This window comes from Mustela putorius, unplaced genomic scaffold (genome assembly GCF_011764305.1).
Source record: "Mustela putorius furo isolate JIRA1106 unplaced genomic scaffold, ASM1176430v1.1 tig00000738_pilon_pilon_pilon, whole genome shotgun sequence".
In the NCBI taxonomy this organism is placed as follows: Eukaryota; Metazoa; Chordata; class Mammalia; order Carnivora; family Mustelidae; genus Mustela; species Mustela putorius.
Window position 1 is genome coordinate 7,329,591 of NW_025421463.1, and position 26,503 is coordinate 7,356,093.

A 26,503-nucleotide genomic window follows, 5' to 3' on the forward strand; every position below is an offset into this window, starting at 1 on the left:
CATGAGTTTCCCAAGGGGGAAGAGGGGAGAGTATGGACGCAGCGTTTCTCAAACTTACTTGGCTTTGACCACAGAACTATTCCCAAGCATTTCTGGATTCAGCTGCTCCTCTGGAGGAACCCCTTTGTGAAGCATGGGGCCCCTGGCCCCATGTTCTTCAATGAGAATTTATGTAAGGTGGGAGTTAGTAGTGGTGGCCTTACAGTTCAGGCTCCCATCTCTGAGGCGGTGACCTCTGTCCTTTTTTGCCCATCCAGAGGCTGCCCTGAAACTTGAGGGAAGTTGACAGAGTTGGAAGTCTATTTGGGAACACCGAGGTCCAAGAGGACAAGCACTTGCCCAGTCGCCCAGATCAGGAGCAGGTCAGAGGCGTGGCTGGGATCAGGATCGAGTGTTCTCGGGCGGTGCTCCCACACCGAGGGCGCCAGTGGCCCCACAACCCAGCTGGGCCATGGACGTGCTTTAGATGTGGGCGGCCGCTGGGGTTCTGTAAGCACGGGAGCCTTCGCCCCACGCTTCCCGGTCAGATCACGGAGCAGATAGGACCGAAACTGGGTGTGGGGCTCTGCACAGAGCCGCTGCGCTGTGTGCGTCGTCGAGCGGGATCCCGGTGCCGTGGGAGCTCCGTGTGAGGACGCCGAGTGCCGGCGGGACGCGCGTGCCGGGTGCGCTGCGTGCGGGCGGGACGCGGGCCCGTGCGGCCGCGGTGCAGACTGCGGCGCTGGGGGCAGCCGACGCCGGGTGCCGAGTGGCGGCGGGGTTGGCAGGGGGGAGGTGAGTCCCGGCGCGGGCCGGGGAGAGCGTGCGTGGCCCGCCCCCGCCCCGCCCGGAGGCCGCGCAGGTGTGGGCGGGCCGCCTGGACCCCGCGGGGGCCGGGGCCCGGAGCGCCGGCGGGAAACAGGAAGCGGGGGGGAGGCGCGCGGCCGGAGGGCCGAGAGGCAGGGCGTGCGGGCGGACGTGCGGGTGGCTGGCGGGGCCGGACGTTCGGCCCGGGCCGGGGCGGCGATGTGGGGGGGCCCGGGCAGCCCCCGCGGCCGCGGGGACGGAGGCGGAGCCCGGGGCGCCGCGGACACCGCCCCCCTGCGCCGGCGGAGCCGCCGCCCGAGCGCGGACCCGGGAGCCCGCGGCGGCTGCGGCGTGCGGGGTGAGTCCCGGGGGGCGCGGGGCGCGAGGGCCCGGCGAGGAGGGTGAGGCGCGGGGCGGGGGCTCCGGCGACGACAGGCGGCGGGTCCCGCGGGCGCCGTCCGGAGGAGGGGATCGGCCGGCCCACCCCCGCCCCTGGGCGACCCGCCTGACCCCGCGCGCGCCTCTGGCCCGCAGAGCCCGAGGACGCGGCCATGCCAGGCGGGGCCGAGGCTGGGGAGGCCGAGGAGGAGGCTGGGGCCGGCTCCGGGTCCGAGGCGGAGGAGGACGCTCTGTGGGAGCGAATCGAGGGCGTCCGGCACCGGCTGACTCGCGCCCTGAACCCGGCCAAGCTGACGCCCTATCTGCGCCAGTGCCGGGTCATCGACGAGCAGGACGAGGAGGAGGTGCTGAGCACCTACCGTTTCCCGTGCCGTGTCAACCGCACCGGTGAGCCTCGGGGGGCGCGCGGGGTCGGGCCTTACCGGGGCTGAGCGCCGCGCACGGAGCCTTGGCGCTCGAGGCCCGGGGTTCTGGTGCCCACCATCCCGCCTCTCGCTGAACCACCGTTGTGATCCAGCGGGTGTGTGGTGCCCACTCGGACATCTGGGGTTTATCTCTCTTGGACTTTCCTCCCACTTCCTGGGCCCACTTTAGAGCCGGGAGGTGGATGTGGTTGCGGGTGCCGGCTAGATCTGGGACCTCCTGCCATCCTTCCTGAGCTCTTTGATCTCCTGGGTCCTCTCTGCCCTCTTCCTCTGTGTGGCACACATTTCCTTGGAGAGCCGCTTTTCCTTAAGTGCTCAGAGCCATCAGACTTGGTGAGGGTGCCCTCTCCCACAGGGTGTGTCTTTGAACTAGAGCGAGCTGGCAGAGGGATGAGGGTTTAGTGGTGGAATTTCAGGCATTGACCGCTGGGAGAAATAATAGTATTTTCCTTTGTGTTTGGGGTAGAGGGGGCTCTATGTGTGCCACTGAAAAGGCAGGGAGTATTTGCTGGCCCCAGATCTGTGTGTGTGTGGGGGGGGAGCAGGCTGGGGGTTGGGGAGCCCTAGAGCTCCTAGGGCAAGTGCCCTAGCAGGAGGGTCCTGGCTTTCCTGGCTGTGGCAGATAGGCACTGCCCACTGATGTGTTGAGACAAGCCCCTGTGTGTGTCACTGGCTCAAAAGTCTGGGCAAATAAAAAGTCTGAGGAATGTGGGCTCTGGAGTATGGCGTGGGAAAGGGGGAGGAAGTAGCTAGGTCCTGGGGAAAGCCCTGAACTTGACCCTGGGGCACTCCCCCTGCCCCTCCCCAGGGCGCCTAATGGACATCTTGCGCTGCCGTGGCAAGAGGGGTTATGAGGCCTTCTTGGAATCGCTGGAGTTCTACTACCCTGAACACTTCACGCTGCTCACAGGCCAGGAACCTGCCCAGCGCTGCTCCATGATCCTTGGTGAGTCCCCAGTAGGTGCTGGCCTCGGGCAACCATGCAGAGGTTCCTTACCCCAGCCCTGTCGTGGAGGCGCTTCCATAATCCCTGTTGAACAGATGGCGAAACAGAGGCATGGAGAGACTGAAAGCAGTTTGCCCAATTTAGTCTGAGTTCAGAGCCTGCACACTTAACATGGCCCTTTCCCCCTAAAACTGTTTTCGGACGCGCGTGTGTCAGGCCTACAAGGGTTTACAGTTTCCTGTGTAAGTAATTCTGACACTCTGGGTGACTTTAAAAGATCTTTACTTCTTCCTTCAGCTCTGTTCTGCTGGTGACAGTTTGGTGAGTCTCTTTTTTCTTTGCATTTGCACACACACAAACATACACACTCACAGGTGTAACTACTTGAGTTACTCCGTTTTTCACTTTTCCTGAAAACTGATTTTAGTAATTCTAGCACATCTGGTGCATTTATTTGAAATGACTGGAGATGTTCCTTAGTGAAGGGCCGTAAGTCATTCAACGAACCCTCTGTTCATGGAAATCCAGGTTGTTTCTCATTTTGTAACATTTACCGGTGATGCTGGGAACATCTTTGTATGTGTATGTTTGTGCAAATGGGTGTCTTGGGAGGAGAGGTTCTGGGAAGTAAGATTTCTCAAAGACTATACGTATTTGAAGTGTTAAATCAGCGTTCATCCCATCAACAGGGTATGAGTGCCCATTTTGCTGTACCCTCGTGAATCCTGGGGATCATTTAAAAATGTTTTTTATAGTTTCCTATGTCAAAAATACCTTATTTTAAATTTGTACTCTTATTGAGAGATGTAGTTTACGGCTTAGGAGTGAGTAAACTTTGGGCAAATGACTTGACCTTCCTGGGCTTCAGTTTTTTTGTCTTTCAAGTGGTTGTAATAACAGTACCCTATGCTCTTGTCATGAGGTTAAGTAAATTATTATATTTACTTAGTACAAAGAAGGAAGCCAAATGTTCATAGCTACTGTTACTAAAATTATAATTGTCATTATTATTGTTGGTGAGTTGTAGTGTCCTTTTCTTTGTTTATTAACCAACTTTGTTTTGAAACTTGCTCATTAGTTTTTGTCCATATGTTTAGTTGGTTTCTTTTCTTTTTGATTTGTAGGAGCTCTTTGTATATGTGGCTCCAAATCCTTTGTTATATTTGTCATATTTTCTCCTGCTATGCTTTTTACATTTGAACTTTTTTTGTTTGAACTTTCATTGTTTAGAAGTTTACAAAATTTTTATATGGATTTGTCTGTTTTTTTTTTTCTCTTATAGCTCTTATTGATTTGTAGGAGCTGTTTACATATTGTGGCTTTGAGTCATTTGTTATGTTTGTTACACTTTCTCCTGTTCTGCTTATCTTTTAACTTTTTGTTACATCTTTTCTTACATGGTTCAGAAGTTAAACTTTTTTTTTTTTAAAGATTTTATTTATTTATTTGACAGAGAGAAATCACAAGTAGACAGAGAGGCAGGCAGAGAGAGAGAGAGGGAAGCAGGCTCCCTGCCGAGCAGAGAGCCCGATGCGGGACTCGATCCGAGGACCCTGAGATCATGACCTGAGCCAAAGGCAGCTGCTTAACCCACTGAGCCACCCAGGCGCCCCTAAAATTTTTTTTATATGGGTTTGTTCATCTTTTTTCTTATAGGTTCTAGATTTTGTACTTTGATTAGGAAGGCCTTCTCCACTCCAGAATGATAAAACTGCATTCCAAAATTTCCACCTAGTGTTTTTATGGTCTGGGTTTTTCTGTGTGGGCCCCTGTCCCCCTGGATTTTACCTGCTTGACCTGACGTTTCTCTCCCCTGTCCCTGGCAGATGAGGAGGGGCCGGAAGGCCTGACCCAGTTCCTGATGACAGAGGTGCGCCGGCTGCGGGAGGCTCGTAAGAGCCAGCTGCAGCGGGAGCAGCAATTGCAGGCTCGGGGCCGGGTGCTGGAGGAGGAGCGGGCAGGACTGGAGCAGCGGCTGCGGGAGCAGCAGCAGACGCAGGAGCGCTGCCAGAGGCTGCGGGAGGACTGGGAGGCGGGCAGCCTGGAGCTGCTGCGGCTCAAGGACGAGAACTACATGATTGCCATGCGCCTGGCACAGCTCAGCGAGGAGAAGAACTCTGCTGTGCTGCGCAGCCGGGACTTGCAGCTGGCGGTAGGCCCCGGGGAGGGGAGTGGGGTAGAGTGGGGAAGCTGGGGAAAGACCACCTTTGCAAAAACTGACCTTTCCTGTGGTAGCCGGCCTGTGTCCCGTGAGCCACTGTCTGCCAGCCCTCAGACCATGGCACAGGTCCCTTCTGTGTCCTGTGCCTCAGTTTCCTCATCTGTAACATGGGAATGTTGGTAGCACTGATTTTATTGAGTTATGATGGTGGTTCTCAGTGGAGGGTGACTTTGCTCACCCCCAGCAACATTTGGCAGCGTCTGGAGACGTGTTCCGTCATCACAGCGAGAGCGTGCCCTTGGCCTCTTGTGGGTGGAGCTCCGGGGTGCTGCCGAGCAGCATGTAGTGGACGGGACAACCCCCACAGCCACACATTACCTAGCTCAAGATGTCACTAAGCGCCGAGGGGAAGCAGCAGCCTTGGTTAGTGCGGATTCCAGGAATTTAAGACCCAGAGTTTGAGACACACAATGGCCTGGCACCATTGGCTAAGCTCACACCAGTGTTGTCGACCGCTGTGGTTCAGTGCGGCTGTGTGCCACTCCCCCAGGTTATACACGCCGTGTCGTGCTGTCCTGCTGAGGCACCAAGCACCAGATTTCATTCTGAAACATAGGCACCAGGGCTGGGATTGTGGGGGCGCTGGCTCGAGGTCCCAGAGCTGGGAAGTGACACACCCTGGCTTGGCACCCGAGCTGGCCTCTGCCCGGTGACGCTCTTCTGCCTGCTGCCGTCCAGGGGCCATCTCACCTGCTCCCTCCTGGCGGCAAATGCACCTGTGCCTTGTCTAGGCTGAGAAGCCGAGCCTTGCCTCTGTGGCGCTTTTACTGGGACTTAGCACGGGGCTAAAGCTGGTGTGTTACTGCTGCAGAGACTCGTCCCAAGGGTGTAGTAAGCAAATGCTAGTCCAGGATTTAGTAGTGCCAGTGGCTCTCTCCAGCGATACGGTATGGGGTCTACCAGCGGGGGGATAGGGGGATGCTGATGGTGTGATTTGAAGCCCCCTGTTGCTGGGGTGCTGCGTGTGTGGCGGGTTCCCCAGGACGATGGGTGGCATGCATGATGCTGTAAGTGCCAGAGCCTGTGGCCGCGCGTGCTGGTGGGTTGATGTTTGGGGAGGAGTGAATCCTGATCGGGGCATTGAGGCCACTCGTTGAAGAGTTGCCGGGTGTGCGTGTAGGTGGTCGATGCGAGGGTGTGAGGGGACAGACTGCTCAGTGTTTGGCCTGCGATGGGGCTGCCTGAGGCCTGCAGAATGGCTGCAGATGGAGCCAAGGGTGGCCCCGACAAGGCTTCCCTCCCTGTGCCTTAGTTGCCGTTTCGTCCTTGCGGGAGGTTGCGGAAGAGGCTGCTAGACCCGCGGTGCCATGCCTCCCGTCTCATGCACGGTTCTCTGTGTCTGCCCAGCACCAGCTCTCCCGGACTTCTACAGCAGCTCCACCGGGCCAGGCTGGGGCTGGGGGCACCCTGGGAACGCCCCTGATTCTGGTTGAGGAAACAGGCCCAGAGAGGTTGGTTGGAGCACTTTCCCCTGGTTCTAAGAGTGAAGGATTTCTGACTTTGCTGTCAGCTGCCACTGGGGGTGGCGGAGGGTCCCCCATTCTTCACCGTGTCTGCTTTTCCTGGAATGGGTGCGGGGGTTTGCTGTGAGGATTTCCTGGAAGAAAGGGGTCTGCTACTCAGAGCGGATCGGGGGGCGGCCACCGGCCCGGGGAGGGGCATGGCTTATTTCGTCTTTGGCTTGGGTGTAGTTGTGAGTTGGGGCCCTGGAAGTGGCAGCTGTGTGTGTGTATGTATGTATGTGTGTGTGTGTGTGTGTGTGTGAGTGTGTTTACAGCTGTCTGGGGTCTCCAGGGGTGGGGTAAGGGGATGAAGAAGAGGTGTTGGGGGTGTCTCTGTGTATCTCCGGATTAGCAGCGCATTTGTTTGTAGGTCCCCCCCCTTGGGCGGGGTCATCTGCCCCTGGGCGGTTAGTGACTGCTTTCCTCTACTTTAGGGGCTAGAGGGCAAGGAATGAACTTCGATCAGTAGATAGGATTTTCTTTGAAGGCAGCCTGCGTCAATTTGCCTTAACTTTCTGGAGCTTTCCTGCCACGAAGTTGAGAGAGGTGTCTCAGGTGGAAATGAACAGAACAGCCAACAGCGCCTGTCTTGGCCGCTTGGGTCCCCTCCCGCCACGGGCAGGTGTGTGGTGGCTGTGATTTAATACTGTGTTTTATAAGGTGCAAATTTAATGAGCTCTTATTTCTGAGCAACATAAACTCCAGGCCCAAACGCTGTAATTTTGTGCTCAGTGAGTGTGTACGTCCACGTTTCCTGGTGTTTGGGCGGGGGCGGGGGGAGACTCCCAAGTGGCCTGTCCTCTGAGCTCATCGGGGGCGCCTGCTGGCCGCGGGGCAGGCCCGGAGGGCCGTGGTGTGTGGTTGTGATTCGCTGGAGAGGGTGTGACTACACTTGCCCTTGTAACTAGCCGCTGTCTTTCTCTGGCAGTTCACAAAGCATGTTTTGTGAGGGGAAAGGAATGTGAGAGTCATGAATTTCTTTCTGAGTCCTTTGTGGAGGAGGAGTGGAGCTGCCTGACCCAGCATCCAGACCCACGTGCGTGTGTGTGTGCGCGTGTGTGTATGTGCGCGTGTGTGCGTGTATGCGGCCATGCCCGGCTCTGAGGGGTGCGGGGCTACCCGCCATTTCCTGGAGAGCGCAGGGCCCTCCTAGGACACCAGACGTCCGCGCGCCTGTGCCAAGTGCCGGAGGTCCTTGCGTCCTTATCCCGACAGTGACTTCATTTTGTGGCCTGGCACCTGCTGCTGCCCTTGTCACTGCCCAGACACCTCAGATCCCACCTGGGAAGTAGCTCTGGCTGAGTGCTCTCCTCACCCAGCAGGCAGGCCAGGCCCGCATGTCGCCATTGGCCAGGCCACTGTGCGGCTGCCCACCCATCCTCTTGGGCCGGCTTCCGACTGTGCACACTCAGCTGGTGATAGGTTGGGGTTCTGGGGTTTTAGCAAAGACTGTGAAGATAGCCACTGTCCCATCCCTGGCAGTCCAAAAGCCAGCCTGTGACTGTTTGAAGGCGTCTACCTGTCGACCGTGTTGTTGCATTTTTGCAGTGACTTCAGGAGCGAGGGTGTGGAGCAGGAGCATGGAAGGGGGCGCCCATCTAATGGGTGAGGAGACTGAGGCACAGAGGGGGCTATGACTTGCCCAAGGTCATGGTGAAGTAGAGGCAGAGCTAGGCCCAGACCCTGGCTCTCCCTGTGCCTGGTGTAGCCTGGCTCCTCTGTCGCATGGGGCCCTGGGGCTGGATCACCTGTGCTCCAGCTGTGGGACAGGAGAGCCTGTTTGGGGGGGGGGGGTCGCTACACCTGCCCCCGAGTCCTTGAAGCGTGGTCATTGCCCAGCCTGTCCCTTCTCCATAGACCCGCCCAGGGAGGGCTCCTCCTGCTCAGGGAACCCGGATGGCAGTGGGAGCGGAGAGGGCGCTCTCTCTCCCCGTGGCCTTGCTGGTGGCCCTTCCCTGGGCCGTGTCCCTCCTGGGGCTGATCCGAGTGTTGGGCCGCAGGTAGATCAGCTGAAGCTGCAGGTGAGCCGGCTGGAGGAGGAGTGCGCCCTGCTGCGGAGGGCCAGGGGGCCGCCCCCCGGGGCTGAGGACAAGGAGAAGGACAAGGAGCCGGACGGCGTGGAACTGGTGTCCGAGCTGCGGGCCGAGAACCAGCGGCTGGCTGCGTCCCTGCGGGAGCTTCAGGAAGGCCTGCAGCAGGTGCGAGGGGCGGGAGGGTCGGACCACGGGGCCCGGAGGGTGAGGATTCCAGAGTGGGGGCCCTGAGTGGAGGGTCCTTAGTGCTCGGCTCTCCCTGGGTGTTTGCTCTGGGGTCTGGGAGTGGCCCCGGGAAGTGTCCAAACATCCCAAAACGGTGCACCTGATTTCGTGTGTGAGCATTTTTCTGGGGATTGGCCTGCAGCTTTCCTCAGATTGGTAGAGTCTGTGATCCTGGAAAGGATCAGACTCCAGAGGTCTGGGTGACTCTGGGACTTGCTTGGGAGCCAGGCCTCTCTTGTCTTTCAAGGTTGGGGTGCCCAGGGGCGGCTGGGTGGCTCAGTGGGTTAAAGCCTCTGCCTTCGGCTCGGGTCATGATCCCAGGGTCCTGGGATCGAGCCCCTCATTGGGCTCTCTGCTCCGTGGAGAGCCTGCTTCCTCCTCTCTCTCTGCCTGCCTCTCTGCCTACTTGTGATCTCTCTTTGTCAAATAAATAAATACAATGTTTAAAAAAAAAAGGTTGGGGTGCCTGGTTGGGGTGTGGATCTGGGGGCTGTATCTCAGGCCCATGTCTACCTGCCTGGGCCAGGCTCAGCCCCTGTGAAGACCCCTTGTCAGTGGGCTGGGGACAGACTTTGAAAATAGGGCCCATCTGCTGCCTTGGGCTGTGGGTGGGGGCTGGAGCAAGAGCGAACGGGCCTGGTTCTTGTTCAGGAATAAAATCCGGGCCAACTTGTGTAAGCACGCCCTCATACACTTACTTCATTTCCATCCCAGATGTTCCCTGGAGGGTGTGCAGGGCTTTGGGCCGCACCCATTCTGCAGACGGGGGAAGTGGAGGTCCAGAGAGGTCAAGGCTCTTGGCCAAGGTGGCAGAGCGAGTGGGGCGGGGCTGAGGGCGGAGGGCTGTGTGTCCCCCTCTCTCCTGTCCCAGTCATGGTGGGCCCTGCACGAGAGGCTGAGGCGGCCTCTGAACTGTGACCCTCAGGAAGCGAGCAGGCTGGGGGCCCCGGGCTCAGAGCGTATCCTCCTGGACATCCTGGAGCATGACTGGCGGGAGGCTCAGGACAGCAGGCAGGAGCTGTGCCAGAAGCTGGATGCTGTCCAGGGGGAGCTGCAGTGGGCCGAGGAGCTGCGGGACAAGGTAATGTTGCCCTCGTGCCCTCCCCCACCACCCTGCCTTGTCTCGGCCTTGTCCCCTCGGTCCTCCTTGCTCACAGCCTGGCTCCTGGGCAGGGGAGGGGGCTGGGCCTCAGCGCTGGGCTGCAGCCCACCTTCTCTGAGTGTCCGCTGTGTGCCAGGCACCTGGGCTAAGAAACGTGCATTCGTTTGTTCTCGAATGTTGAGAACAGCCGCCAACAAAACAAAGGTTTCTGGCCCTGTAGAGGGCAAATCCCAGCAGGGGAGACCCACAGTCCTCTGTGTGCATGATCCCGAGTCCGTTACTGTACGCCGCAGAGGGTCAGCGCCGCCGCAGAGGGTCAGCGCCGGGCAAGAAGCCGCGCGGCAGGGCAGATCCCTGTTTAGATGGGATGCGGCCAGGGTTGGGGGGGGGGGGGGGGGGGAGACTTCGTTGTTGGGATTCTCCCTGTTTGACAGGGTACGCCACTGGGGCCCGGGGAGGGGAAATCAGTCTGCGGGCCAGGCCACCCAGCGGGGGAGGTGGGCTCTTGTGCTTGAGGCTCTGATCTCTCTCCCTGGACCCGCTGGGCACCTGCCGGTGAGCTCAGGAGGTGAGCTGGGGCTGGTCTCCGCCCTGAGGTCTGACGGGGCCCGCCCCACCCCGCCCCACCCCGCAGTACCTGCAGGAGATGGAGGACCTGCGGCTGAAGCACCGCACGCTGCAGAAGGACTGCGACCTGTACAAGCACCGCATGGCCACGGTCCTGGCCCAGCTGGAGGAGCTCGAGAAGGAGCGGGACCAGGTGGGGCCGGCCGCTGGTTCTCGTGGGGGGGGGGCGGTGAGGGGGGGAGGAAGGCAGAGAAGTGGGGCTGGGGTTGAAGCTGGAGACTTTCCCGGGGCAGGGCAAGGAGGCTCGCAGAAGCACAGACTCTCGCCCATAAGCCCTCAAGAGCCATCAGCCCTGGCCCCTGAACACAGCTGCCTCACCCGAGCTCCCTGTTCAGGAGAGCTGGTCCCGCACTCGTCGTTTTCGACCCCTTGTTCCGTTTGTGTCAAAGACGAGGCCCACATGGGGAGGCGTTGGAAATGTTTGCCAGGGAAGAAATTCCCGAGAAAATCCTGGGCCCTGGATCCCATGGCCTTCATCTCCCGAGGCCACAGGGAGGCTCTCTCCTCCTGGCCCCGCTCCTTCCTTGTGGAGGGCTCCCCACGTAGGGCAGGGCGCAGGGCAGGTTTTGTCCTTACCCCAAGTTTTGAATCCCACTGGAGGAGTTGAAGTCTGCATTAGAAGGAGCCTGGGGCCCCCTGGTGGGCGTGGTGAAAGTACAGGTGCCCCCCTACCCCACCCTGTGGTCTGGAGCCGGCCCAGGACCTTGCACCCCTCTGGTGCCCCCACTCCCTCTGAGGCATTGGGGGGCAGGGTACGGCCATGGTTCAGCTCCCAGGGATCCCAGTCTTCACGGTGGGGACAAGTGCTTTGGGTGCGGGGTGCTGGGTTTGAATCCCAACTCATCCACTAGCCCAGATGCTGTGAGTAAAGCCCGGGGCACGTGGTGGGTTTCCTCGAAGACGCTGAAGTTGCCCTTGGGAGACAGTAAGAGCCCAGACTCGGCCCCTCCACCGCCTAGTTTGAACCCCAGTTCTGTCCCTTCTGGGTGGGCTGGTCTGGAAAGTGAGAATAAAGACAACGTCCACCTTGGAAAGTTCGTGGGAAGGTTAAGCAAGCTGATCTTTAGCCCCGGGCTTACTGTATATTAGCTGCTGGTCTTGTCCCCCATCTCCCGCCACCCTCCCCGTGGGCGAGTGCGGCCCCTTCACTCTCCCCGCCCGCTCTCCCTAGGCCATCCAGAGCCGTGACCGGATCCAGCTGCAGTACTCCCAGAGCCTCATCGAGAAGGACCAGTACCGCAAGCAGGTGCGGGGCCTGGAGGCTGAGCGGGACGAGCTGCTGACCTCGCTCACCAGCCTGGAGGGCGCCAAGGCCCTGCTGGAGGCACAACTGCAGCGGGTCCAGGGTGGCCCCTGCCTCAAGGTGAGCAGGGTCAGGCTACGGGGGTGCTGGTGGGAAAGCTGGGGTCCTGGCTGGAGTTCTTGGCCGGGTTGGGAACATGCGGGACCTGATGGGAGACCTCAGCCCTGGGGGTGGGCCTCCACAGGACCCCAGTGGGAACCCTTGGCTGAGCTCGGGAGGAAATATGTGAGTTTCTGGCTGGGGCCCTCCGCCTGGGGCCCTAGCCGTCTGGGTCAAGAACTTGCTGGTCTGGGAGGGAGCTCTTGGGCAGGACAGAGAATATGCAGGTCTGGTGGAGCTTTCTGCGGGGTTGGGTGTGGGTTGGTACATCAGGGAGTGGGAAAGGGGTATGTGTGTCTCCAAGTCTCTGGGGTTGTTCCCGGGGCACTAGGAATAGTGGAGTTTGTTTTTGTGTACACTTGGAGAAGTACAGCTTCATGAGGGCCTGAAAGCCCTTCAGAGACCAGCTAGGCCAAGTCCCTCATTGTATGGGGCTCAGAGGGTATGAGGGCTTGCCCAAGGTCACACAGCCAGCCAGTACCCTTTCAACCAGATACTAGTCCTCAGACCTTTGTCGCAGCTCTGCCATTTCCTGTCTTGGGTTTGCTTAAAGATGTTCCCTTGGCCTTGTGTTTAATGCATGGAGCCTGGAGGAATAGAACAAAGGAAGCATAGATCTGTCCCTTCTTACTTAAAATTCTCAGTGGCTTTTTTGCTTCGGGAAAAACAGAGCCCCTTATCAGACCCTAGAGACCTGAAATGTGGGCCCCTTCCTCCTCTACCCTTGTTCTCTGGGTCACATCGCTTCATTTCTGGATGGTGTCACAGTCCTGCCCCAGGGCCTTTGTGCGTACCATTCCCTCTGCCTAGACAATCCTCCTCAACTTTATTAGCTTAACATCTACTTACCCTTGAGTCCTCAGTTCAAACCACACTTTCTCTGGAGGCATTTCATTACCCCCAGGTAGGGTGGGCCCTTTGAATGCCTTCCTCACCCTGGGCACCTTCTTTCCCTGCTCTCTTGGCAGTTTGGGGTTATTTCCTTAGTCAGCCTGCTTGTTTACAGTCTGTCTGTGAGCTCCCACGAGGGCAGGGATCCAGCTGTCTCATTCTCTGCTGTGTCCCTGTTCCCAGCATTCAGTAAATGACTGGCTGACCCTTGCCCCGCCCTGCTCACCTCCTCTCCCCGCTTCCTCTCTCAGGCCTGTGCCTCCTCCCATTCCCTGTGCTCCAACCTCAGCAGCACCTGGAGCCTCAGCGATCTCCCCCCGCTGCTGGGAGGCCCGGAAGCAGCCGGGGAGGTGGCTGTCATGGGGGGATCCGAGCCCCACACCTCGGTAAGACAACTGCCCTCCCTGTGCGTGGACGCTAAGAGTGTTCACTTCATGTAATTACTAACATGGGGAGTGCTGTCCAGTTTGCCAGCAGTCCTGTTTCACACGTGTGGACGTGGAGGCCCCTGAAGGCCAAGTGTCTTTTTTTTTTTTTTTTAAAGATTTTATTTATTTATTTGACAGACAGAGATCACAAGTAGGCAGAGAGGCAGGCAGAGAGAGAGAGGAGGAAGCAGGCTCCCTGTTGAGCAGAGAGCCCGATGTGGGGCTCGATCCCAGGACCCTGGGATCATGACCTGAGCCGAAGGCAGAGGCTTTAACCCACTGAGCCACCCAGGCGCCCCAAGGCCAAGTGTCTTATTCAAGCTTGTCCAGAGCCAGCTCGGTGCTGGGCCCGGGTGCTGGGACCCCCGACATACTCTGGCAGAGCCCCCCCCCCGGGCCCCACTTGTCACCTATGGAATGGGCACAAAGTAGGCATCGTGGAGGTGACCTACACCCTGTTGTGGCCCTTGGCAGGAGGAGGCCACTGACAGCGAGAAGGAGATCAACCGGCTCTCCATCCTGCCCTTCCCCCCAAGCGCTGGCTCCATCCTCCGCCGGCAGCGTGAGGAGGACCCTGCACCCCCAAAGAGGTAAACAGGATGGGGAGAAATCAGTCGAGGTTCAGGGAGGTGCTGCTGCTTTTTCTCAGAACAGCCGTCTCCCAGAATCCCTAGCGCCAGCGCCGGTGTCAGGGCTGGGCCCGAGCCTCCCCTGACTGCTCTTCAATGGCTGGGGTGCTGGGGACGTAGGTCTCAGGGGTCACAGCCGTGACCCAGGCCTGGGGCTGAGACGAGGCCAAAAGGCCCCTGCTGAGCACCGTGGCAAGAAAGCCCCTGGAGGGCGAGCCTCAGTGATACTAAACCCTGGGGGAAGCCTAGGTCGCTTAGGACTAGGGGATGAGGAGAATGTTCCAGGGGGCCAGGAGCCTCAGGCAGGAGAACCAAGCCCCACGTTCAGTTGGGAACGCAAACGGGGTCCCGAAAATTCAGGCTGTGTCTGCTGGTGGCAAGACCGAGGGCAGGGGTGGTATATAGCTTTTTCCGGGTAAGTTGCTCTTGATTTGTTCCCTCATGGATGCTGGGCATGGGGGGCTGTGATCGACATGGGCTTGACTGATAGGCATCTGGGCGACACGAATGACAAAGGCAGAGAGTAGGGGTGAGTCGAGGGGGTGAGAGGTCAGGGGAGGCTTCCAGGAGGGGGTGGCGTTCCAGGCCAGGCCAGGGAACATTCTAGGGGATGGACATGGGGCAGGCGGAGGTCATGACGTTAGCTTCTTGCCCTGTGAATTTAGGGGGGCCGGTTGGCACAACTGCCCTGTGCTTGGGACCCCTGCCTTGGCTGTAGCTGCAGGGGGTGCAGGACCCCTCCGGGGCCAGGGCGCATGGAGGAGGGAGTGGGGCAGAGTGCCCCCGTGCCTCAGCTCCCTCCTTTCCCCCCCAACCAGGTCCTTCAGCAGCATGTCAGACATCACAGGTAATGACCCTCGGGGACTCCGTGGAGAGGGCTCATCTTGGGGGAAGGCGGTGGCTTTCCAGCCCACCTGAGGCCTGCACTGCCAGCTCTGCCCTTGGCCCCCCTTCCCAAGGCCCCACTGTGCCCAGGCCAGGCAGGGAGGCTACTTGGGAGGACCCTGTGGAGTTGGGCCACACGCTGCTCCCCCAGAGCCTGGGCCTACTCCTCTCTCCCACGCCTGGCTGTGCTGTACATGGGTTCCTTGGTTCCAGCCCACCATCCGTCCTCTCCCAGGGAACCGAAGGGTCACCCTGGCCAGCCTGGGCCCAGCCCTGAGCCCCACGGGTCCAGTGTGCTTCTGGGGCCTCAAACCTGCCAAGGTCCTGGGCAGTCCCCAAGCTCAAGGGGCTCACCCCCTTCTCATGATCCCTGGCTTGCCCTTGTTTCTTGGCTTGGCACCCCAGAACCTCACTCTCCGCCCCACCCCCCCCCCAACCAGGGAGTGTGACGCTTAAGCCCTGGTCTCCTGGCCTCTCCTCGTCCTCGTCCTCCGACAGCGTGTGGCCTTTGGGGAAGCCAGACGGCCCCCTGGCCAGAGGCTGTGGCCTTGATCTCATCAACAGGTATTATGGCTGCCTGGGTGGTGGAGCTGGGCTGGGGGTGGGGTGTGGGGGTATGGATGGGGTGGTGGGGGTTCAGTGTGGGGTGGGGTGGTGGTGGTGGGAGGGTCAGGCTCCTGCAGCAGGGCGGCAGTGGGGGGTGGGAGGGAGTAGCAGCTCAGCCTCAGTCTCCCGTAGCTGTAGAATATTTGGGCTTTTCACAGAGACCTGGGATGCACATCTTGTCCCTGCCTCTCATCCTTTGGGTGACCTGGACTGGTCACTTCTCTCTCGGGGCCTCCGTTGCCTCTGCTGGAGGTGGTCCGTGATCTCTTCTGCATGTGGGTGTTTGGGGGTCTAGGACCCGTGTCGGGAGAGCACCCTGCTTTGCTCAGAAAATGGTTAACTGCTTTGCTCAGAAAATGGTTAACTGTTACTTATCCCCCTGGTTCTGAGCTCCCAGCAGAGTGTCGCGCTGTGGGTGGGCCACCCTGGGAGCCCTGCCGCTGGGCTGGCCGCAACTTGCGGCGGGAGTCACAAAACAGATGGGTTCAGCATGCATGGCGGGCCAAGTGCTTTGTCGGTGTTGGGTGAAGGGTGACCTCCTGAGTTAGGCTCGCTGGTGGGTCTCAGGAGGGTGAGTGATGGAGGAGGCCGCGCTGAGAGTGTGGCCTTCAAACTCAGGTAGGGAGGGCGGCTGGGGAAGAACAGAGGCCAGAGGCTGTCCAGGGAGGGAGGGCCCTGCGCTTGGCTGTGATGGGAGCCCAAGGGGGAGGGGCAGGGACAGGCTCGGTGAGTCAGGCTGGTGGTGTGAGTCAGGCGGGAAAGTGTGGACTTCGGCTTGCACGCTCCGGGAAACCGTGGCGAAGGTTCGGCTGTTACTGCCGGCTGCCTCGCAGCATCCTCTCCGTTCAGGGAGGTGGGTGTTGTTATGATTATCCCTGTTTTCTAGAAGAGCAAACTGCGACTCAGAGAGGTTAAGGCGCTTGCCTGAGGTCCTACAGCTGGGAAGTGCTGGGGCCAAGGTCCACAGTGACCGGACCAGATTTGGGTCTGGGGCAGCACCGAACGTCAGAGCTGGACTGTGGGAATGCTGGCCGCGCAAGAAATGGGGCCAGAGCAGGATCAGGAGCCTGAAGCAGCTGGGCCAGGCCCTCGTCCAGGCCCCCGCCCCCACTCTGGTCCTCCGGCAGCAGGCCCAGGACTACATTGTTTCTCCCTTCGCAGGACATGCTTCTGGGGGAAGGGGTGGAGGTGCCTCCCTTCCTGCCTGCCTCCCTTCCTGCAGCTCGGCCTGCAGCAGGGGTCCTGGCTGCTGTCCAGGGGGCACCGGGGGCAGGAGGTTCTGGCCCCGCCCCTGCCAGGGGCCCGGGATCCCAGGGGCCACCTCTGCAGTTCTGGTGGGGGACCAGAGCACAGATCAGAGTGGGGCTGGGGTGGGGGACTGAGAGAGAAGGATGTGGATAGATGGGTGGGGAGGGAGGGGGGAGCCCAGACCGGTGGGCGGGGTGCTGCCCACGTGTGTGTGCGTCCCGGGCTGGTGGTACCGCGCAGAGCATGGTGGGAAGAACGGACACTGAGGTTCTGTCACCAGCTCCAGAGGGATATTGGGCAAGTCTCTATATTTCCCACGGCTTCAGTTTCCGGCTCTGTAAAGTGGGGTTGGCGTAGGGCCCCAGGGTCCCCATGAGAGTGGAACAGTGCTGCTCGGTCCCCACAGGAACCCTGCAGGGCCGGGACATTTAGTCCCATTATACAGATGAGAACATTGAGGCCCAGGGAGAGTCAGGAATTTGTCCCAAGGCCACTAGGTGGTGGAATTGGGGATTCTGTCATACCTCGCTTCTGGCTAAGCTGCTTTCAGCTCGTGGTTGTGCTCCGTGCTCACTGTGTGCTGGGCCTCTGCAACCTCCAGGTCTCCTAGGAGGAGACCCCTTCTGGGCTCCTAGGGCCTCAGGCCAGGGCAGCGGGTGCAGCGTGAAGGCTGGGTGGACACCTGGGCAGGCGGGGAGATAGCAAGAAAGATCCAGAGAGTGTAAGTGGGGCGCTGAGTGGGGCGAGCACTGGGCGAGGGTCGCTGGGTGTCAGGGTAGGGCTCGTTGGCAGGCCCACTGCTCACGTGGACCCCGAAGCTCTGGCACTGTCTGCCCCTGCCCAGAGATGTTATTGGTCTAGTTCACCACCCGCAGGCCTGGCCACCCTTGTCAAGTCAAGTTATAACTGCCCCGTGCCTCAGTTTCCCTCTTCTTTACATGAGGGCTCACAGACGGTTCCCATGGAGCTATCATGAGGATTTTTTTAAAAAGATTTTATTTACTTTTTTGACAGACAAAGATCACAAGTAGACAGAGAGGCAGGCACAGAGAGAGGCGGGGGGGAGAGGGGCAGGCTCCCTGCTGAGCAGAGAGCCCGATTCGGGGCTCGATCTCAGGACACTGGGATCATGACCTGAGCCGAAGGCAGAGGCTTTAACCTACTGAACCACCCAGGCGCCCTTATTGGGAGGATTAAATGAGGTCATTTATGTGACAGGCTTGAGTCTGAGGGTCATAGGTCCCTGGCCTGGAGCAGAGCAGTCATGTGCACTGCCTGGAGGAATTCCCACCGTGCATAGGGCAGGGGAGCACTCTTCCAGGCTGCTCCGCCCATCACTGCTTAGAGTGGGCAGAGCGAAGCACTGGCCCAGTTTCTCTCTATGACCCGACTCCTGACCAGACACTGGGGAAAGGGCCTGGGATATGGGGACCCCCATCCTTCCTACCACTCACAGGCAGGGTTGGGGTCAGTCCGACTGTGTTGCTAGAGACCCAGGAATCCAGAGGCTGGAGGAGGCAGCCCCATCCCCCGTCCCCATGTACTTGTCTGCTGAGGCCTGGTGCCGAAAGGGACCCAGTTTGGACCTGGCTGCAGGGACCTCCCCGGTGGATTCTCCCCTTTTCCCCAGTGAAGTCACTTAGTCCCTCGGGGAGTTGGGCAAGGGTGTTCTGAAGGAGGTGGTGCCAGAGCCGGGTTGGTGGGAAGAGCCTGAAAACCTAGGGTTTCTGGGAGGGATTGTGGGGGTGGGGTGGGGTGCCAGGGTGGGGGTGGGGCAAGCAGGTGGGATGAGAAGGGCTGAGTGCAGGCTGCTGGGTGGGCTCTCCACTGGGGAAGCCGTGATGCTTGGTTGTCTGTGGGCCTGGAACAGGTGGGGAAAGTGGGGGCCACACCTGAGGACAGTAGGTGTCCAAGTCTTCCTGGGCTCTCAGTGTTACCCGGCTACATTCTGAGTGCTCCGAGTTTGAGTCACTGAGTCCCACCGTGAGGTGGGTGGATGCCGCTGGGGCTGCTGAGGACCAGAGGCTAAGCGCCCAGGCCGCCTGGCCCCAGAATCCCTGCTGCTGCCCCTTCCCTCAGACTCCCCTGACGGCACTCCACAGTGACAGACACCCAGTACACATTCCCAAACAATGGTTGGATTTACTCCACGCACGTTTTCTGTGCCACTCCAATCAGAAATGACCTTGGCCATGACCTTGTGAGTTTCACAACCCTCAGGGGGGCTGGGCCTGCAGCTGGGTGTTCCCTGGAGCCCTCTGGTTTACACTCTCCCTGCATCTCTGTATTAGTTTGACTACCACCCCTGTGGTGGGAGGCGGCGCCAGCACTATCCCCGCTCTGTGGCTGTGGGGACAGAATCAAGCAGCCAGCTCACTCGTCCAAATCTGGGGCCCAGTGAATGCTGGGCGTCGGCGGGACTGTGTGTCTCCAGCTGTGGGGCAGCCTAGCCAGGCCCAGCCTGGACCTCCCATCTGGCTGGGCCACATTGACAGCAGCCAGGACAGTCCTGGGGCTGAGGGGCCCATGAAGGCAGCGTGGATGCCTCTGGCCCCCATGTCCAGCCGTAGCCCCTCGGGGTTGGCTCTTTGTTTTGACTTGAGGGGGTGGAAGCCAAGAAAGACTGAATGTCAAAGTTCCTCATCAGAGTTCTCCACGCTTCGTAGGTGCTGATGGGGTTAAAGTCCTTGCAGCCTTGCTCACCGCATGCTGGCAGCAGGGGGCAGTGTGGCTCCGTGCACTGCAGTTGCAGGGGCGGGTGGGGAGGCCGGGCACACTCTGGCCTCTCCTCTTCCCCCATGCTCTGGCCTGGGGTGGGGTGGGGGGTGCAGCTCACAGAAGGGAATTCCAGGCAGTTGTCTCTGAGCTGGCCACTGGGCCCAACCAGTTCTATCCAGGGACAGGAAGAGCGCCGCTAGGATGGGAATCTGGGTGAATCTTTGTCTTAACTGTCAGCGGTTTCCACTGCCCACAAGGGGAAGGCCAGACGCTTTCATTCTGTGCCCTCCGCAGGCCGGCTCCAGCCAGCCTTTTCTGGGAGCTGTTTCCCATGATGTCAAATTAGTTAATTAGGACAAGGAGCTTAGCGTGGCGTCTGGCACACGGGGAGAACTCAGTAAGCGTTCGGTGCCGCTATCGATACTGTTGTTACTGAATCCTTCCCCACATTCTGTGTTCTGTCCTCTACACCTCTGCCCCTGCCAGCCCTTCGGCCTGGAACACCACCTCCTCTCTGTCTATTCCTGAAGCGCCTCTCTTCTCCACCACCGTGTAGCCCTGAGGTCTCTTCCTCCGGGAAGTTCTCCTCTGTGCTCCCACAGCCGGCTGTAGCCATCTTTGGTCTGTGTTGTGTTCTCACGGTGACCTTCCTCCCTCAACTGTGGGCGTAACAAACTTGTCGTCTGCCATGTGCCAGACACTGGGTTTGGTGTTAGGGAGCTGGAGCCGAGCCAGCTAGCAGCCTGGTTCCGAGGGGATTTTCCCCGACAGGTGCCGAGCTTGTGGTTCGGTCCTGCAGGAAGAGCTCTGCCTCACCATGTGCAGGGGTCTGGGAGGGAGAGGTTGCTTCGGAGCTGAGCTTTTGCAGGCAGAGCAGAGGCAGAGAAGAGGGGGAAGGGCGTTCTAGCCACACAGCAGTGGCAGCGGCCCCCGGGTGGGAGTCATGTCACATTTTGGGGATAGCAGTGATGGTTTTCCCAAGAACGTTGAACTGAGCGTTTATACTGACTGAACTCAAATTCCCCTCTCCTTTTTCTCTTCCCAGGTCTCTGGCCATCCGGGTGTCTTGCAGGAGTCCCCCGGGGGGTCCTGAGTCCCATGACAAGGGCCCAGATGGCCTGTCGTTCCTTGGGGACAGCTGGTCTGGGGCGGTCGTGCGGAGGGTGCTCTCTGGACCAGGGTCCGCCAGGGTGGAGTCCAGAGAGGTGAGATCCCGCCCCTCTGAGTTGGGGGTGGAGCCAACACATTAGCTGGGCCTGGAGCTCTCTGATTGGTGAATGTGGGTCACCAAATGTTGGGGGGGAGGTGTTGACCAAAGCAGTGGGAGGCTCAGAGATGGCACTGCTGGTTGTCTTACCTCAACCAGCAGAAAATTAAATCCGATCCGGCAGGGGCTGGGAGGTGGGGCAGACTGACAACACCTGGACGGATGTCCACCCTTGAATACGGGAGAGACGGGATATGCCAGCCTGGGTGGGGCGTCCCGTTGATGGGAGACGGATCTGATTGGATAGGCATCCTGACAGATGGGGGCATCAGAATTATGGAACATGTCATCCCCACCCCAGTCTTCCTCCAGCCCCAGAGCTGTGTTGCCCTGGGAAGCTCACTTCCTTCCCTGCCTGGGTTTTCTCTCAGCCAAGGACCGAGGCTGCTGGCCTGGAGGGCACAAGCCTGGAAGGTGAGGTCCCGCAGAGAACCTTGCCCTGGAACCAGGTGTCCACGCTCCCCTTCCTGATGGACTTCAAGGGTAAGTCTGGCCTGGGCAGGGAGGAACTGGGGATTCCGGGTCCTAGAAGGAGGGAGCCCAAGGGAGGGCTTGTCCAGCCCATTGTGTAGGTGGGACAACCAAGGCACAAGAGAGAGAGAGAGAGAAAGACTTTGCTGCTTGACTCTTGGCAATGCTTTTCCCTCCCGAACTGCTGTCCCGCTTGCTGGTTGTCCATCTCATCCTCAGTAAGAGCTTACCGTGAAAGGAGCACTCGACAGGAGTCCAGAGACCTGGGTTCAAGTCCTGGCTCTGTTCCTAGTGGGCTTGGTGGCCTTGGGCAGACCCCTGCCCTCTCTGGCCTCAGACTCTGGCTCTAGAAAGAGGAAGAATAGGGTTGTGGAAGCGCAGGCCTCGGAAGGGGTGTCTGTGTCCCGAGGCTGCTCTCTGACTTTATCCTTCTCTTGCTCTCCTTGCTGCCCGCGTTCAGCCTGTCAGTCCTTCCACGAGGCCCTGGATGCCTGGACAAAGGGGCTGAGCACCGAGCCCTTCTATATTCGAGCCAACCTCTCCCTGCCCGAGCGAGCGGACCCTCATGCCCTATGTGTGAAAGCCCAGGAGATCCTGCGTCTGGTGGACCCGGCGTACAAGCGGCGGCCAGAGTGGTTCTGCACCCGGGTTGACCCCCTGACGCTGCGGGACCTCGACCGGGGCACTGTGCCCAATTACCAGAGGTGACACGGAACTAAGAGTCTGGGGACAGGTTCCGCAGGGAGCCAGGAGCTGGCTGGGAGACTTTTTTCCCCTCTCCCTGCAAACCCCTGGCATTCCTCCGGGACAGGATGAGGGGGCTGGAGGGGAGGGGCTCCCTTTCTCCCTACAAATGCATTACACGTGCCTCCTATTTTCCCCCACAGAGCCCAGCAGCTCCTAGAAGTTCAGGAGAAGGGCCTGTTCTCCAGCCGCCACCGAGGGTCCCGAAGTAACGTAAGTGGTGCTGGGTGGCCTGGCAAGGGCCTGGGGTGAGGGGCTGCCAGGGATGGGGTCCCAAAGGGTGAGGCCGGGCTCCGTTCTCTGGCAGCCCTGCGGGGAGGAGGAGAGGGAGGCCCCCACCTCTCTCCTCCCCCTGGATGTGGCTGGGGTCTGCTGGGTTCCAGGCAAATGGAGGAATGGCTCACTGACCAGGGGCGCTGGGCGGATGAAGAGAGGTGGTGGGTGCCCGGTGCTCAGGGGCCGGCCTGGCCACTGGGAGCACTTGACAGAGCAGCAGTCACACCCCTTTTCCTGGTCCCTGGATAAGGGCCAGGCTGGGTGAGCCTCCTGGCATCCGTAGGGGCAAAGTGAGGCTCAGAGAAGTAAAAATAACTCGAGGCTGTGGGGCTCGCAGAGATGAGAACTCAGGCTCTGGAGCCAGGCTGTCCAGGCACGAGTCCCAGCTCTGCCACTTGCCAGCCGCACCGCCTTGGACCAGCACCTGACCCACCCTTGAGGCTCTGTTTCCTCATCTGCAAAGTGGGGGGTATGTTGCCTGCCTCGTGGGCTTCAGTGAGCTCTTGACATCTGGGCCTCAGTGTTTGTCACATGGAAGTCACCAGACCCCTGGTGGCTCTTGGTGTGATTGGTGCTGTCATCGTTATTATTAGTACTTTTTAAGATTTTATTTATTTATTTGACAGAGAGAGAGATCACAAATAGGCAGAGGCGGGGGCGGGGAGCAGGCTTCCCACTGAGCAGGGGGCCTGTTGCAGGGCTTGATCCCAGGACTCGGGGATCATGACCTGAGCCAAAGGCAGAGGCTTTAACCCACTGAGCCACCCAGGTACCCCTGGTGCTGTCATTATTGACCTTCTTTTTCTCCTTACACAAGGTCACATTGCTCATTCATTGAAAGAGTCCCAAAGTTTGTCTCTTATGTGACATTAGTTTCCTTGGGTCGCTGGGCCTCGGTTTCCCCATCTGTAAAGTGGGGGGTGGACCTCAGGTGCCTCTGACAAGCTTGCTTCCCTGAGCCCACAGGGATGGTGGCCCTCACCTGCTGGGGTGGGGTGGGGCGCTCTGCACTGGGCGGGGAGACGGCCTGGTGGGGAGGGGGCTCTCCTGCTGACCCAAGCGCTTCCGCAGAGCATGGACAGCAGGGGCAGCCCGGCCCCCGGGGTCCCGTCCCTCCTCTCCTCCCTGAGGGTGGGACAGAGCTGGCTCTCAGGGGCTCCTCTTCCTCTGTCCCCTCCCCAGCTGAAGAAGCGAGCCCTGGACCAGCTCCGGCTGGTGAAGCCCAAACACGGGGGAAGCTCGTCAGGGGATTCTCCAGAGCCGCTTCTGCCGGAGCCCTGCTCAGGTGAGCACACGTGGCCATGGCACACCCCGTGCGGCTTGTAAGAGTGTCTGTCTGGGAGGCCTGGGCCCCCGGTGGTCCTTTTGGCCTGAGAGAGCCTGCTGTGGAGCTTCCCATGGGGAGCTGGGTGTCCAGGGGCCTGAGAGGCTTCTGGTGGCAGGGTAGGGGGGAGGTGGGCCACCAGGGTGGAGGGAGCTGGTTGAAGGGGGCATCTGTGTGCACGTGGGATTGTGGGTCTGTGCGACTTTGGGGCACACGTGAGCACGGCATTGTTCTTGTCAGGCGAAGTGGGCGGAACTGCGCCTCTCATGGCTGTGTGCTGGCGGGCGCCACCAAGACCCCAGAGTGGGTTTCTGGAGGCAGTAGGGGAGGCCTCGGGTCAGATCAGGGAGAAGGGCTTGGGGGAGCCCAAATGGGCAAGAGGATGGTGGTTTGGGAAGACTCTCTGGAAGGGAGATGGTCTGAGGTGGGATTTTCAGGGATGAAGAGGAGTTTGTTTCAGGCACAAGGCACAGCCATGCAAAGGCACTGAGGTATGGCTGTGTGTGGTGTGTGTGCAGGCCATTGAGTACAGCAAGCATATACCAAACGCCAGCTCTGTTGCGAATTGTGCTTGGACCAGGGGACACCGTGGCACCTCCCCTGGGGGCATACTGCCTCGTGGGGACCAGGGGACACCGTGGCACCTCCCCTGGGGGCATACTGCCTCGTGGGGGCGGGCGGGGGCAGCTGCAAAGTCATGTGGAGGCCTTGTGATTGGAGGCAGCTGGACCAGGTGTTGTTGCCCCCTGTCTGGGCGCTGGCAGGGCTGGGTCACCTGGTGGAGGATGTGGCCTTCTTCCTGAGGGTCGTGGGAAATCACTGGCACATTGAAGTGTGTGTGTGCACGTGCGCACACACGTATGAGGAGCAGCAACAGGGCTCAGGAAGGGAAAGAAGAGGTGATGGGGTTTTGGGTATGGGCGCGGCTGGCCACCCTGAGAAGGAGGACCCTGTGGGCAGCCTCGTCTCTTCCGTACACCACCCCACTGCAGAGCCTGAGCGAAGCCTCAGACCCTACAGCCTGGTGCGGCCACTGCTGGTATCTGCCCTGCGGCCTGTCGTGCTGCTGCCCGAGTGCCTGGCGTCCCGGCTCATCCGTGACCTGCTTGACCTGCCCAACTCCCGGCTGGACTTCCAAGTGTGCCCAGCGGGTGAGCCTGTGCCCGGGGAAGGGGTGGGGAGGGCAGAGCAGGGCTGGGCGGCAATTCAGGGCAGCCCAGCCCACTGGCCCCTCCTCCCTGCCTCTTGCTGCTCTGCAGAAAGCCTCTCTGGGGAGGAACAGTGCTCATCCGCAGCGCCTGGAGCCCCCAAGGCCCAGCCTGCCACCCCTGGGCTGGGCAGCAGGCTCCGTGCCATCCAGGAGTCTGTCGGGAAGGTAGGTGCTGGGGTGGGGGGCTACCTCTCTGGGCTGGGGGGGCTAGAGTCTGAGCACAGGCCTGTGCTGCTCCCTGCCCTTCCCTGCCCTTCCACGGGCCTGTTGCCTCACCTGTGAACAGGATGGCTGGGCTGGTCACATGTGGGTCAGCCTTGACGTGTTTGGCTGGTCCATCTCCCCTGTCTGTCCCATCTCAGATTCACTGCTACCTGGAGGGCTGGCCAGGGACTGCCAGGCACGGGGGTGGTGGTGGGGTTCACTCCATCCCACTGATGGCAAGGGTGAGGTCTGGAGTAGGGGTGAGACTGACTTCTCCAGGCCTCTCGCCTTCCCTTGCGGGTCTTACCTTATTGCCAAGGCCATAAGAGGGGGCCTTGTGGAGGGGGAAGGGGGCCCCCATGGGGGGCTGTGCCCCAGGGGCCCCGTGGAGGCAGGGAGGTTCGAGTCTCTGGGCTGGAGTAAAATATAGCCTTGGTCTCCGGAGAAGAAGCACTGCCTGCTGGAGCTGGGCGCACGGGGCGTGCGGGAGCTGGTCCAGAATGAGATCTACCCCATTGTCATCCACGTGGAGGTGACAGAGAAGAATGTCCGGGAAGTCAGGTAAGGAAGGCTGGGGTGAGTAGGACCAGCCTTTTCCTTCTCTTTGGATGTCTGTGTCTCTCTGTGTCTCCCTGCCTCTGTCCGTCCTCTCTCCGGCTCCCCACCCCCTGCTGTGTCTCTGCGTCTGCGGCCGTCCTTGTCCCCGGCTCTGACCACGGCCCACCCGCTCTCTCGGCAGGGGTCTGCTGGGCCGGCCTGGCTGCCGGGACTCGGAGCTGCTGCGGCAGTGCCATCGCTCGGAGCAGGTGCTGTGGGGGCTGCCCTGCTCCTGGGTGCAGGTGCCGGCGCACGCGTGGGGACACTCCGAGGAGCTGGCCAAGGTGGTGCGCGGCCGCATCCTGCAGGAGCAGGCCCGGCTCGTGTGGGTGGAGCGCGGCAGCGGCGGTGGCTGGGGCGGCAGCAGCGAGGCCTGAGGGGCCCCTTCCGATGCCTGCGGCTTCCTCACATGCCTGCGAAGCCCCCGACGGGGCCCCAGGAGTCTGCAGTGGAGCTGGGTTCTCCCCATCCTGAGCCTAACTAGACCCTTGGACTTGCAGACGTGGGGCCCCCGGCTCTGGGCTCTCCCCCATCCCGGGAGCCGTTGGGGTAGAGCTCCCACCACCCCTGTACTTGCTGCTCTGGGCCTTCCGTGTGCCCCCCCCCGTCTCTGTGATGCCACTCGCGGGTCTCACGCGCGCGTCTGTGTCCTTGTCCTTCTTGCTCCCCAGAAGCATCTGAGCTCTCACTCCTGTGCACTGGTTTACAAACCCAGGTTCTCACGGCAGGCACCTGAGGTCTTCTGGGTTCTCGTTCCCTTCTGTCTGAGGAACCCCAAGCCCGTTCCACGAGCCCCTGCCCCCCCCCCGACCCCACTCACACTCCTCCTTATGTATACCTCCACACATGGGCACCGTGGCCTCCCTGGCCCGCCGTGCCCCTCACGTTTTCTCGTCTCCTGTGTATCGGTGGTTCTCTCCTGTGTAAATGTCAGACCCCGGCCCGTGACCTTGGGCATTAACAGTCGTGTGTTCCCGGGAGCACGCCGAGGACCATGTTCTCACAGCGCCATCTCTGCAGGGACAGCAGGGAGAAGGTGGCTGCTCCGTCACCAGAATGTATGGCCTGTTGATTTTTAACGGGCCCTTTTCACTCAGAATCTGCATGTTATGGAACATTAAACGGTTTGTTATAGAAGCTGGTGGCGTTTTGCTTGCCTGCCTCCCCTGCTGCAGGGCCCCCTCTCCACTCCCCGGACTTGTCCCACCCCCAGATCAGGCTGATACCACCTCTCAGGCTCCCCCATCCCCCTGATTACTCATGGGAAGGGTCAGATTTCGTTCCTGGCTCATCCCAGAGCCGCCCGCCATCTGCTGGCATCACCTTACCTGCCCCTG

The 26,503-nt window shown here is 60.2% G+C and overlaps 1 protein-coding gene across 4 annotated transcripts; it reads left to right on the forward strand.

The window, feature by feature from the left end:
• The first annotated feature begins 257 nt into the window (after positions 1–257).
• Positions 258–26,303, forward strand: CARD10 (caspase recruitment domain family member 10). Of its 4 annotated transcripts, none has more exons than XM_045083899.1 (21): positions 258–362; positions 1,321–1,572; positions 2,419–2,556; positions 4,383–4,708; positions 8,280–8,477; positions 9,463–9,618; positions 10,274–10,399; positions 11,438–11,629; positions 12,811–12,945; positions 13,462–13,577; positions 14,435–14,463; positions 14,942–15,065; positions 20,119–20,278; positions 20,712–20,823; positions 21,272–21,515; positions 21,699–21,768; positions 23,014–23,116; positions 24,148–24,306; positions 24,415–24,530; positions 25,015–25,130; positions 25,309–26,303. In XM_045083899.1, the coding sequence occupies exons 2-21, from the start codon at positions 1,338–1,340 to the stop codon at positions 25,541–25,543; spliced, it is 3,090 nt and encodes a 1,029-aa protein (XP_044939834.1). In that variant the 5' UTR covers positions 258–362; positions 1,321–1,337; the 3' UTR covers positions 25,544–26,303. The 4 variants fall into 4 exon arrangements, with proteins under 4 accessions (XP_044939834.1, XP_044939835.1, XP_044939832.1 ...); XM_045083900.1 differs by lacking the exon at positions 258–362 and adding an exon at positions 552–665; XM_045083897.1 differs by lacking the exon at positions 258–362 and adding an exon at positions 918–1,144.
• The last annotated feature ends 200 nt before the right edge of the window (positions 26,304–26,503 follow it).

Excerpts from the sequence above, each read along its gene's own strand:
- CARD10 (XM_045083897.1), top strand. The coding sequence starts at position 1,006 with ATGTGGGGGGGCCCGGGCAGCCCCCGCGGCCGCGGGGACGGAGGCGGA. Across the intron at positions 2,557-4,382 it reads GCGCTGCTCCATGATCCTTG|ATGAGGAGGGGCCGGAAGGC; the intron begins GTGAGTCCCCAG and ends TGTCCCTGGCAG. Across the intron at positions 25,131-25,308 it reads AAGAATGTCCGGGAAGTCAG|GGGTCTGCTGGGCCGGCCTG; the intron begins GTAAGGAAGGCT and ends CTCTCTCGGCAG.